Source organism: Electrona antarctica (assembly GCF_951216825.1).
Source record: "Electrona antarctica genome assembly, chromosome: 5".
In the NCBI taxonomy this organism is placed as follows: domain Eukaryota; kingdom Metazoa; phylum Chordata; class Actinopteri; order Myctophiformes; family Myctophidae; genus Electrona; species Electrona antarctica.
The window spans coordinates 40,837,012-40,849,380 of record NC_136810.1 but is presented as its reverse complement, the minus strand read 5'-3'; the positions used below and the strand labels follow the sequence as shown (position 1 = coordinate 40,849,380).

General features: G+C 43.3%; 1 protein-coding gene across 4 annotated transcripts in view; it reads right to left on the bottom strand.

Moving 5' to 3' along the window:
- Positions 1 to 494: 494 nt before the first annotated feature.
- Positions 495 to 12,369, bottom strand: part of megf11 (multiple EGF-like-domains 11) — a 136,729-nt gene continuing 124,854 nt past the window's right edge. For 2 of the 4 annotated variants that reach the window (XM_079500660.1, XM_079500662.1), the window contains 8 exons: positions 9,977 to 10,105; positions 9,619 to 9,747; positions 7,525 to 7,761; positions 6,266 to 6,435; positions 5,724 to 5,787; positions 4,200 to 4,244; positions 2,440 to 2,649; positions 495 to 2,180 (listed from right to left, as the gene is read on the bottom strand). In XM_079500660.1, the coding sequence (XP_079356786.1) occupies positions 1,996 to 2,180; positions 2,440 to 2,649; positions 4,200 to 4,244; positions 5,724 to 5,787; positions 6,266 to 6,435; positions 7,525 to 7,761; positions 9,619 to 9,747; positions 9,977 to 10,105 (1,169 nt within the window). In that variant the 3' untranslated portion in view covers positions 495 to 1,995. The remainder of the gene's footprint in view (positions 2,181 to 2,439; positions 2,650 to 4,199; positions 4,245 to 5,723; positions 5,788 to 6,265; positions 6,436 to 7,524; positions 7,762 to 9,618; positions 9,748 to 9,976; positions 10,106 to 12,369) is intronic. The other 2 variants (XM_079500661.1, XM_079500663.1) reach the window with 2 other exon arrangements.

The following is a 12,369-nucleotide window of genomic DNA, read 5'->3' as shown; positions in this document are numbered from 1 at the left end:
CATATGGAAAAATAAGGTTTCTGCCGACATTGGCGTTAAGTGGATTTTTCGAAAGAACTACTGTAGTTCCTAAATGATCCTGCTGGATGTTTTCCGTACAGATGCTGAAAAGTGGTTTTGATTACGATGGCCTAGCAGCTTTTTATGCACAACATAACCTGTACATTATTTAACAGAGCCAGTTGATAGTTAATTTCAGTGCTTCACCAATTTTGTTTCATCAAATCATACGGTGTCAGGGGTATGCTGATCCACGCTCAACATGCTGTTGTAGCCTGTCCTGAATTTGCACTGTTGGCTATTCTTTACAGAGCCTGCAATTATGTGCTGGTTGGAATACAGAATAATAGGAGTAGTCCCTCTACAAGCCTAATTTGCTACTGCAGATTAGAGAAGCAAGAAACTGTAGGACATAAATGCCTGACTGACACAGCCTTTTTGATGGCAGCATAGGCTTTTAATCTTCAATTTATATATACAAAAACATCAAGCAGCATTGAAATGACGGCAACTACAAACACCTCTCCAGAGGGCGAAAAGAATCAGACACGTGAACACATGATCAACAGTCACCACACTGGTCTAAGATGGCATAATGTCAAATACTATATAACACTGTCTCCGGCCATCGATTGTCAGCATGTTATTGCTTCTACAGAGGTTGAGATGGAATTCACACAGTGAATGAATAGATTTAATTCAATAGAGTAGTAAAAAGTTATGTAGCCTCATAAAAACGTATAACATTTTACACAGAATTTTTTACACGTGGTTCCCATTGTGATTACTGCACAGGGTATTTGTGGCTCTTCTTGAATCAGTAAGATAATATTTATTTGCAATTTGCAAATTTACAGAAAGATGGGAAGTTTGTGGGGTGGGGGAGAGAGAAAGAGAAAACCATTTAACTTGAGAAACTGCACAAATTACACTGATCATCTCACAAGATAAATTGTGTTATCTACATCATTGGGTATCCATAATCTGATCATGCTTGTCTTTTCTTTATACTTTAGTGTCACATTAACAAAATTCACCATCACTTAATATAAATAAATAAATGCAAATTGCATTATAAATACCTAAACAAAGTCTAAAGCAATCCCTTCATAACACCCACAATTTCAAATATGTACGCTCGGAAACAACTGATAAGAATGCCTTCACATCATTTAGAAAGCAACACACAGATCACTTCACTGTGGGACAGATCCTAACATGAGACCCACACGTGTGACTGAATGATTTGGAAATTCACCCACCCTCATTTTACAAAATAAATAACAGTCCTGTAGTGTATAGACAGGGTTCAAGTTAGTATTAGCTCTGTGATCATTTTAAACAATGACCAATATCTCACTATTGTTATCCATGCTTCATAAGTTTGGACAGTTCACACACCATCCCAAACCATAAACTCTGCTATATGTGGTGGATCTCTGTCTGCCATACTGTACCCATACTGTACCCACCTGCGTGTGAAGAAACCTGCTTCTCTGTTGAGGGGATATATTACTGTATGAACACTTGATTGCCCTTGAATGATAAGCTTGTCTATAAACAAGGGCTAAAAATAGGTGAGGATTGCTCCCTTGCTGGATATAATCTATTCATCCAGTCCATACAGCCTGCCCTGAACACAATCCATCTTCAGGGTCCCTGAAAAGGCTGTGGAGCCGTTTCAGTGATCGGTTCTACGAGAGAATAAAATGGATGAGTGGGTCACTGGAGAGTGCAGACCTGGAGGCTCTCCCTTCCTCGGTCTTTCCTTCCCTCCATCCTTCTCAGCCTACAGAAGGAGTGTTTAAAATGATACAAGTCAGGACGGAGAACCGGGTCCAGACAAGCTGCGGCTCTCCATCTATCTCCACATCCCTGGCATCTGGTTCGATATGCGCGGAGACGGAGGGAGGGCCATCGGCTGAAAGTTGGCTGCTGAAACTGGCCTGAATTACCGACACTTTGTCAGGGCCAGCACAGTCGGACAGCGGACCTCTAGAGCAAGGAGCTGGGACTCTCTGGGGGTGGTGGTGGTGGTGGTGGGGTGTGCGTAGGGCTGTGGCGCATGGGCAGTATGTCGTAGTGGCTGGGAATGTGGCTGCTGCGGGGAAGGTCGTAGGGACTCTGGGAGAAGCCGGTGGCCATTCCGTTGGGTCCCTGTAGAACGCTCACTGTCGGCTCTACAGTGAGGGTGGGCGGGGGATCAGTTCAGGATAGAGAAAAGAGGGAGAGAAGGGGGTGTCAGTCCGTTCTGAAGCAGGGGGTAGCATGCAGATATAGGGTGAAAGGAAGCATCAACACATTTCCTGCGATTACGGCTAAAGAGGCTTACAGCTTTGGTAAAGAATCCCAGTGGGGTGCAGGAACCCAGGGGAACATAAGCATCTTTCTGAGTTGAGTTGAGTTCTCCATGCCACAGGGGAGAGAACCCGCACTCACCGTCGTCATAGATATTCCTTGTGGCGTTGCCCAAAAGGCTGGCGGTGCCCCCAAAGGGCACCTCGCGGTGGGAGGGGGACTTCATCTCAACATAGCTGTTCTCTGTGTGCTTGGTGCAGGACACACCCGGTGGGTCTCTGATGGTGGCATAGGGGTTCTCTCCATTCAGGGAGCACAAGCTGTTGCTGCACAAGGAGTTCTTGATGTAATCTGTTAAGCACAGGACGAGCGCGACGTGTTTAGCATCAGGCTCGCCACGAGATGCAGCTCAGAATCTGAACAGGTCTCGTTGCATTAGCATAGAGCAGTGGTTTTCAAAGGTTTTTCCTCTGAGCCCCCCTTCTTACATCTGATAAAAACAGAGGCCGCCGCACACGTGTGCTCACTCACACGCACACGCACACACACACACACACACACACACACACACACACACACACACACACACACACAGCATCATGACTTGTGACCTAAATCGTCTACGAAACTATAGTGACACTTCACCCGTTTCATGAGACAGAGTCGGAGCTCCCCTGTCATGTTGCTTTTCACGGTAGCCTTTCACTCCCAACTAGTAATAGGTTGACCCTTTAACACAAGGCAGGCACGCTGTCAGAAGCGGACTTGAGCCTCATGGGGTGCCATCCGAGCAGGGGTCTGTGCCAAGTGATGCGATGTTCGCTTCTGCTGAGTCTGCAGCACCGGTAGAGCTGCATACCGATAGGCTTGGAAACATAAATCATCTGTCCTTTTCAGCAGGCGACGTGACAGGATAGTTTCATTTAGTCACCGTCTGGGGGAAGTCCGTCACATAAAACGGAATGGGTGACGCATGGCCAAGTTCTGCCTCAAATACAGACCCCAGGTTGAGAAACACTGGTGTTGAGATTGAGAATACTTACTGTGTACTGTGTGTAGGGACACGTGAGTAATAAATGGTAAATGGTGCATTTACATAGCACCTTTATCCAAGGCACTTTACATAGATTGTGCATTACATTCACCCATTCACTCACACATTCGCACACCGATGATGGAGGAAACCATGCAAGGCACCAACCTGCCCTTGGGAGCAATTTGGGGTTCAGCGTCTTGCTCAAGGACACTTCGACACCTTGCTGTTCCCAACCGGCCACTCTACCCCTGAGCCACCGCCACCCCTACCCCGGAGTAATGTTGGCCCAGAACAGGGAGAGGTGAGAGTGCAACATGCTCATCAGTGTGATAAGAAGCCTCATTACCGATGGCAGCAGAGCTACTCTGGTGTACTCCCTATAACCCCTACCCCAGTCTCCAGCGGCTGCTCTGTGCAGGAGACTGAAAATGACATATTGGACACTGAGCCGTAGTGGGTAATTAACACTGGAACAAAACGTCGGCCCACCATGATCGAGTCCAAAGCGCAGACAGTTTTCACATAAATCACAGAGGGGGTTAGAACATGGGATACTGGTTCAGGGGAAGAAATCTATGAGGGAACTAATAGCGACCGGGGGGAGAAAAAAAAAGATATTGGCTGTTCTGGATGAGGTAATGTAGTGACGCATAAAGGCAAAGCAGCAACAGGACACCACATGGATAGAGGGACACAGGCAGCAGGCACTCATGCGCGCACGTACACACGCAGACACACACCCACACGTACAAATTATGCCTGTGATGTCCTGGAGCTCCATTGGAAAAGAGATTTGTTAATCTCAACGGGATTTTCTCCTGGTTAAATATAGGTCAAACAAATAAATAAATAATAACGTGTTTACCTTTCCTGGTGCCTCTCTGTGTCTGTATGTCCTCTTGTTGAACATCTGTAACAAAGAACAGCAGTCATGTTGTGTGTCTGTGTGCATTCTCTGTGGAATATGGGAAATGTCAGGATGGTTTTCAGAAGGTTTCTTAGAAATATCTGCAAATCTTCAGATCTTTCATTTGCACATTCCTGTCTGCTTATGTGTACAGATGCAGATGTGGTGGTCATCATACACTTTCCGTTGCTTTCTGTGTTTTATATCTATATGCCTTGTTTGTTTGTTTTTGTTTTATTTATCCATGTCGATTTTGTGTGTGTAATCTCAGCAGCATTGCATGATCAAAGTCCAACAACAAAAATAGCACAGTGTGAGAGGAGCAGTCGCCATATGGGGTCTACAAAAAATATTTAATCAAATGTTCCTGTTTTATAGAAGGTTGCAATGATGCTACCATGTGTAACTCACACAATACAATAAATAATACCACCACCCAGGCGCGCAGATATGTCCCTCCAGTTATAAAATGCTATCTGCGCCCCTGCCACCACCACATAAGACTGGCTGGGAACTCCAGTTGATTTACATGGCTGGGTGTCCTGGACATACTGATACTGTTATCAACACGCCAACATAGGTTTTTTGTTTGTTCTCGAGTTGCTTATTGCCTCCATTAAAATACTCTATGCCATATTGTAGGTGAAAACCTTTTTATAGTCATTAAATCCAATGGGCTTACTGTGTCAACATGCTGTAGCACAAAAATATAGCATGCTATCCATAATGTTGCTTTAAAAGTTGGCCCAGACAGAGGCATGGGCCACAGGAGGGCCCAGGCAGAGGCATGGGCCACAGCCCAGACAGAGGCATGGGCCACAGCCCAGACAGAGGCATGGGCCACAGGAGGCAGTGGCCCAGACAGAGGCATGGGCCACAGGAGGCAGTGAGTGAGCACTAATGAGCTCAGGGTGACCCACCTTCACTTATGCACACATACGCACGCATGTACATACTGTATGGACACACGCGCAGTCGTGCATACGCGCAGACACGAGCGCACACACACACACACACACACTCACGCACGCATGTGCGCACACAACAACTTATCAAAATCAGAGCAAAGGCTATCATGAAAGTGAAAGCCAGAGGAAAGACAATGTCAGCAGGTATGTGAAAGCTGTCAAATAATTGTAGTGGAGTAGAAGTATAAACACTATGCAAAATACTTCCCACAGGTCTGGATAGGACAGACTTTAGGATCATAGGACAGACTTTTAGGATAGACCCTAGGTGAAATTTGACATGGACACATACAATACAATACCGTTAAGTGCTGATCAATGAATCAATATGAAATTAACTGACAATTTGTCAAGGTCGGATGTTAAAGGCTCATCATTTATGGTCCTTAGTTGGCACGACTGTGTCGATGACAAAACATTTATAAGGTGTCGACACAGTAAATAAAGTCCACAGATTATGTGAATATATGTGCCATATGGTGAGTGAGTCAAAGAGGGTAGCCTATATACTTACCAAGGTCGTTAAGATTGCAGTAGGCTCTCCATTCTGAGCCATTTCTGCTCTTCAGGGTGCTTGACTGTTGGAGAGGAACGTTAAAGGTTTCATGACATTCATTTTCATTTATTTTTCGTTTTTCTTTTAGGTTTTATGACCTAAAAGTAAAAAAAAAATACTTTTACTGCACTACATTTATTTGAAAACTTTACTTATTAGTTACTTTGATTATTATTACAAAACATACATTAACCACTTCAGCCCTATATACATTTCAGCTATTTTCAAAAGATCTTTATACATTTGAATACTTGAAACGGGACATTCTGCATTGTGAGTACATTTTATGCCAATACTTTTCTACTTTTACTCAAGTACAATTTGATTTCCGAACTTTTACTTGTAACGGAATAGTTCTACATTGCAGTATTGATACTTTTATACTTAAGTAAAACATTTCAGTACTTTTTCCACCACTGCTTGTTGTGTGGTATTTTTTACTGGAGAATTCTCTTTCAGAATAATAGCTGAATAATAGTTATTAGAAGAAGTGGACTTACTTTGAGGGTCAGAGTGCCGTCCAGGCTGCTGGAGATGCTGGAGGTGACGTTGCACTGGGCCACGGTGTGATAGCTGGGGTTGGAGAAACACTGAGCACTGCTGCTGGGGTTCTGACTCTGAGATACCACTTCAATGGTGCTGGGTCGCATCGCCACTGTGCTGCCACATTCTGTGGGGTTTTTAAAGGGATCGTGACATTAGAATGGTTTTCTGAGCTCAATTACACCCACACAACCTGAACTTTTAACATTTTGTACATTTTCTGTGGTCTGGGGTTTTCTGGCTCAAACAAGTGCACTGATTTTCCTGTGGACTGTGATGTAAGAGTCCACAAATCCCATATATGACATTACAATGTGCCTGCAGATGTCACTGTTGAGGCCTGTTGCCTGTTTTCATTGCCGCTAAAAAGGCTTCAGAACACAGAGAAAACCCCAGACCCCAGAAAATCCACTGAATGTTCAAAGTTCAGGTTGTGTGGGTGTAATTGAGGTTATAAAAACTAAAAGAAAAACGAAAACCTTTAAACAACAACAAGCATGGGGGTTTCAGAATATTCCGGAATAATGAAGAGAGGTATTTGTTCTGCACTGTTTCATAGTAACAGTCAATCAGCTGCGTTCAGATATAAATGCCGTAGGTATGTGGATTACTTTTCTTTGTTGCAATAGTTTGATGTTACTATGTTAATATGCTGGTGTAAAAACCGTCAAGGCTGCTGATATTTAGTGTTGTCATATTGTGAAATATATTTAATAGATTATTCTGGACACATTTGTTCTTTTGGTTGATACTATTTGATGAGGGGAAACAATAGAAAAAGCCCAATACATATATTAAAAAGCATTAGAAGTCTGGTGTTAGTCCGGCACCCTCTTGTGGTTAAATACGATGAAAATGTCCTCCATGGGATACAATGGGTATTTTGGTTTGTGACCTGGACATGGTACAATCATGCACAGATACTTTAGCAAGCTCAGTCAATACGTCCTCTTGATGTGCCTACACTTTTAACCTTTTCCACCAGCGTTGAACCGGTTCCGTTCCTTTTTCCCGCCTAATATTGAACCAGTTCAAAGTGTTTCCACTGAATAATGAATTAGTTCAGAACCCTAAAAGTTCGTTCGGCACTGGAACTAAAAAGAAAAATGGCAGCCGGCTCCTTGAAAGCACCAAAGTTCTAGTACCAAAGTTATTTTGGTGGAAAAGGGGCCATAATGGCAATAAAGTGTTAAGTAAATGCCAGTGGACATCTCACCAGAGAGGGAGTAGTCCGTGTTGGTGATGTGCATCTCCTGTGAGTAGGACACGCTGGGCTGCATGTCGTGGCCTTTGTCCCTCTGTCTCTGTCTGTACCACACAAACAGACTGAGCATGGCCATGACGATGAGGAGGAGGAAGATGATGCCCATCACGGCCCCCGCTGACTGGCGCTCAGAGCCGCGCGCCGGGCTGATCTTGGTGTACGGGTTCAGCTCCTCCATCATCAGAGCTGCTACAGGAAACACACCCTCTGTACTTAGTAAAACACGCCCGAGTTGCAACGGTAATATTGGTGATGTGCTCTTTTGTCACTCTACAGACCATCACATCTCTTTGCCAAACATAAGCCGATCTACGAGGTCACGTGTGAGCTCGTACAGTAGATCTGCCATTTTCGGCAAACGTTCCCGCCAGAATAGGGATTCTAGGGTTCAGGGGGTTCACTAGTAAGACACCACACCTCCACTTAAGTTTGACACTCTGGGTGGGGGCGAAGTCTCGGGAGCTGTGGTAGATAGGGAAGCGATTGAGAACGGGGAGTGGCCATGATAAGCAGAGGGTGGTCTCTACTCCTGAACCTACATTGTGTAAAAATGTAACCAACCAATGCAATCAACATGTTACAAATTAACACTGAGGATTTTACTGTGTAGATACAACAGTGTGCCCAAGTCAAAAAAGGGTGGCACTCCTGGTGTTGAGTGTGTTGAACCATTGTTTGAGGTGTGGTGCTGCTCATGAACCTCTAATATAGCTCAAGCGTTTCAGGAGGTGGACTGGACTGAAAGAGCCCGTGGTTCAGTCGTTACAATAGTACCGTGAACTAGGGCATTAAGCAACTAGTCGACTAGTAAATCCACTAGTCGACCTTGTTGGTACTAGTTGACTAGTTGATAAGAAAAAATCAAAACAAAAAAGTTTTTATTTTTTATTTTTTGTAGGCCTCAAGATCAAGTAGATTATAGTTATAGTCGCCAATGTACACAGTTTTTAAATGTACAAATATTTATTTCCAAAAAGAATGACTAGAAGTGAATGCCCTACCGTGAACCAAATATTATTGTTGGGATTTTCTCTGTTCGGGGGTTTAGAGTGATGTTGCATGCCGGTCGATAACTCAGGTTGTTATTTATAATGCATTTGCCCTGGTTATCCTGTTTGAAACATGCTCTTTACAATTTACAATTACAATTTAGGCATTTAACAGATGATCTTAATCCGGAGTTACAGTAAGCAAGGACAACACAAGGTAATACATCAAATGCATAGAAATAGTCATCTAGGATCATAAGTAAACTAAGAACCTATCATCAGTCTAACAGTAGAATGTCCAAAGAAAATCAATAATACGTACATTGAAACTATAAACACTAGAGGATGCCAGATCAATAATGATCTGGTATCTGTCTACATAACATGCTATCTTTTTTCTTCTGCCTTTGCATAAGCCTGCAAAGTCACAAAGGCTAGGGAAAGTGCTAGGGCAAGTGCTACGGGCTAAGGTGGAGTCTGAAGAGGTGAGTCTACAGATTACAGCGGAAGACTGGGAGTGAGTCTGCAGTTCTAATTGCAATGGGGACTTCATGACATAGTTTGGGAGCCAGAAGGTTCCCTGCTAACCTGCGTTAGCTGATCTGAGTGAGCGGGAGGGGTTATAATATAAGGTTGGATCAGGCTTTGAAGATATGGGGTACCATACCTTTGCTTTGTAGGCCAACATCAGTGTTTTGTACTCTGTGCGGGAAGTAACTGGGAGCCAATGGAGGGAGCGGAGAAGGGGGGAGACAGACATGTGATTTTCTTTTTTCTGGTTGAAGACCAAGCATGCTGCTGCATTCTGGATAATTTGGAGAGACTTAAGTGTACATGTCGGGAGTAAAGAGAGCGTTCCAATAGTCATGTTTTTTTTAACTCATTATCTGCCAGGCTTATGCGCAGTATAAGGTGGCGGACTTGATAGTATTTTAATGGTTCCATACTGCTGTTGAGCAGGCAATTAACAGGCAATGTGCTGAACATTGAAGACCATTAGTTACATATAGTATATGGTTACATACAGTATGTACTTATGTTTACAGTAGCCACTCACCTTGATCACAGCGGATGCCTTTGTATCCTGGGCTGCAGTAGCATGTACCAGTCACATAGTCACAGGTAGCATTGTTCATGCACTCGCATAACAGCTGGCACCCATAACCATATGTACCCGCAGGACACTCTGCACAGGATAGAGGAAGATATTAAGTAATACAGCAAAGTGAAGCATTTATGGGGCAGAAGATGAAGTGGTAAGGACACATTTGCGTGCGCACGCAAGCATACGCACGCACGCACGCACGCACGCACGCACGCACGCACGCACGCACGCACGCACGCACGCACGCACGCACGCACGCACGCACACACACACACACACACACACACACACACACACTTGCAGTACTCACTCTGCTCACAACTAGACCCAATGAATCCCGTTCGGCAGGCACACTGGCCAATGATGTGGTCACAGTCAGCGCCGTTCTGACAGCGACACACGTCAGAGCAGTCCCTGCCGTAAAACCCTGCGGGACAGCCTGGGACAGCGAGGGGTTGGGGGTTCGGGAGGAGGTAAACAATGAAGGAAAGCAAATATGAAATGACGAGGCCACGTTGTTGGGAATAAACAGTAATTTATGAATAGGAACTGAGCTTTATTCGGCCACAAATCTCATGCTCCCGATGACAAGGCATTGGGTGACACTTTAAGATTAATACGCAGTGAAATCCCCAGCCTCAATGTATCCATTTGTAACTCTTTTTTATGACTCAATGTTAATTACATTTTCAATTTCACACAAAGAAGTAGGATATGAACAAAAAATGTAAACACAAGAAGCAGACATCTGAAAGTGTAGAAATGGAACAAGTGGAAATGGATCCAACAGGTCCCTTTGGTTCCATTGGTATGTACGGTCTCAGTCTGATGCAGGACTTTAATGTGTACAGTGGAGAAAACACACAACTAAACAACAGAGACAACACTAGTGCAGCATCACAAAGAGCATACCAAGCCTTTGATGGGATAAGTCAAAGGTTTTCAACCCTTTTCATGTCAAGGTCCAATATTTATTCTGCATTTGAGCCACAGACCACCATTTGATGATTGAGCCTCTCAAACACAAAACGTAAGAATATTTTGTTGTCGTTGGATAAGATTTTGTCTTGAGATAACAGGCAAACATCGATCAAAATAAAATAATTCTTCTACATTCTCTAACTGTTGACTTCTTGTAAATTAAGTAATGCAGATGCTTAACAATAATTTAACTTTTGAGAGCGTACAATGAAACCAAATGGATCCGTAAGTGTCCATTTGGTTACCAACTCTCCATCTTTTCGCTGGGGACCACCTGGAATCCCTTCAAGGACCACTGGTGGTCCCTGGACCACTGGTTGAAAACCACTGGGAGAAGTAATGCTATTCATATCAGCAGAGCAATGGGGTTGACCCACTGCATTCCTGGATGAATGACTGAATGCCTCAAGTAAAAAGCATCATACAGAGATACAACAGTAGCTGCCGGTCTAAGAGAGTACCGGTAGATATTCTTTGACACTTTTTGCACTCATCAAACACATATTAAACCATCCAGGTTGTCTTTCTGGATTGTTTGTCTTTCTTTTGATGATGGAGAGAATGTTGTTACCTAGTGCAGTACTGCAGGGATGCCAGCAGATGGCACTGTGTGTCTATTGGTGAGATCAGACTAGTATACTGCCTGTGTTGATTTTGTTGATACTATAATGAAGAATGTTCGTCAACTACCTTTTTTCACTGACGAAACCTAAATGAAAACTAAGCTATGATGACTAAAACTGAGTAAATGTATTGACAATTTCGTCAACAAATAAAAACTAGACTAAAATGTTAGGAAGGGACAAGAGATCCAGTATAAGTAAAAGACACGTCAAGTCAAATAGCTCTGCTATTTTCAGCAAGTATAAAATCAGCCATTACGTTGGCATCAAGGCAAGCAAAAAAAAAAGTCGACTGAGTGGCACAGGATAGTCCTGGATATTTTCAAAATGGAAAAATTAACATATCTCCTAAGAACTAGAATAGACAAATTCTAACTAGATAATATTGCCCCACTGAGAGCAGACTTTGTGTGGTCTCAACTCAATGCCTGCTTCCTCCTGTTTTTGTTCCCCTCAGCAATATTGTAAATACTTTCTTTTTTTTTGTCGTGGTTTCTCCTTTTCTTTCCTTGTCTTTTTGCCTTTTTTTCTTCTTTTTCTCTCTCCTTTGAAGTGTTCCTTCTGAAGTAATGATATCAGTGAGCATGCCCCTGTTATGTGTAACACCGTCCGTAATGCATCTGAAGAAAGTGAGAACTATACAGAGACATTGGAGATGAACTATACAGAGACATTGGAGATGAACTATACAGAGACATTAGAGATGAACTATACAGAGACATTGGAGATGAACTATAGGGAGACATTGGAGATGAACTATACAGAGACATTGGAGATGAACTATAGGGAGACATTGGAGATGAACTATACAGAGACATTGGAGATGAACTATACAGAGACATTGGAGATGAACTATACAGAGACATTGGAGATGAACTATAGGGAGACATTGGAGATGAACTATAGGGAGACATTGGAGATGAACTATAGGGAGACATTGGAGATGAACTATACAGAGACATTAGAGATGAACTATACAGAGACATTGGAGATGAACTATACAGAGACATTGGAGATGAACTATAGGGAGACATTGGAGATGAACTATAGGGAGACATTGGAGATGAACTATACAGAGACATTGGAGATGAACTATACA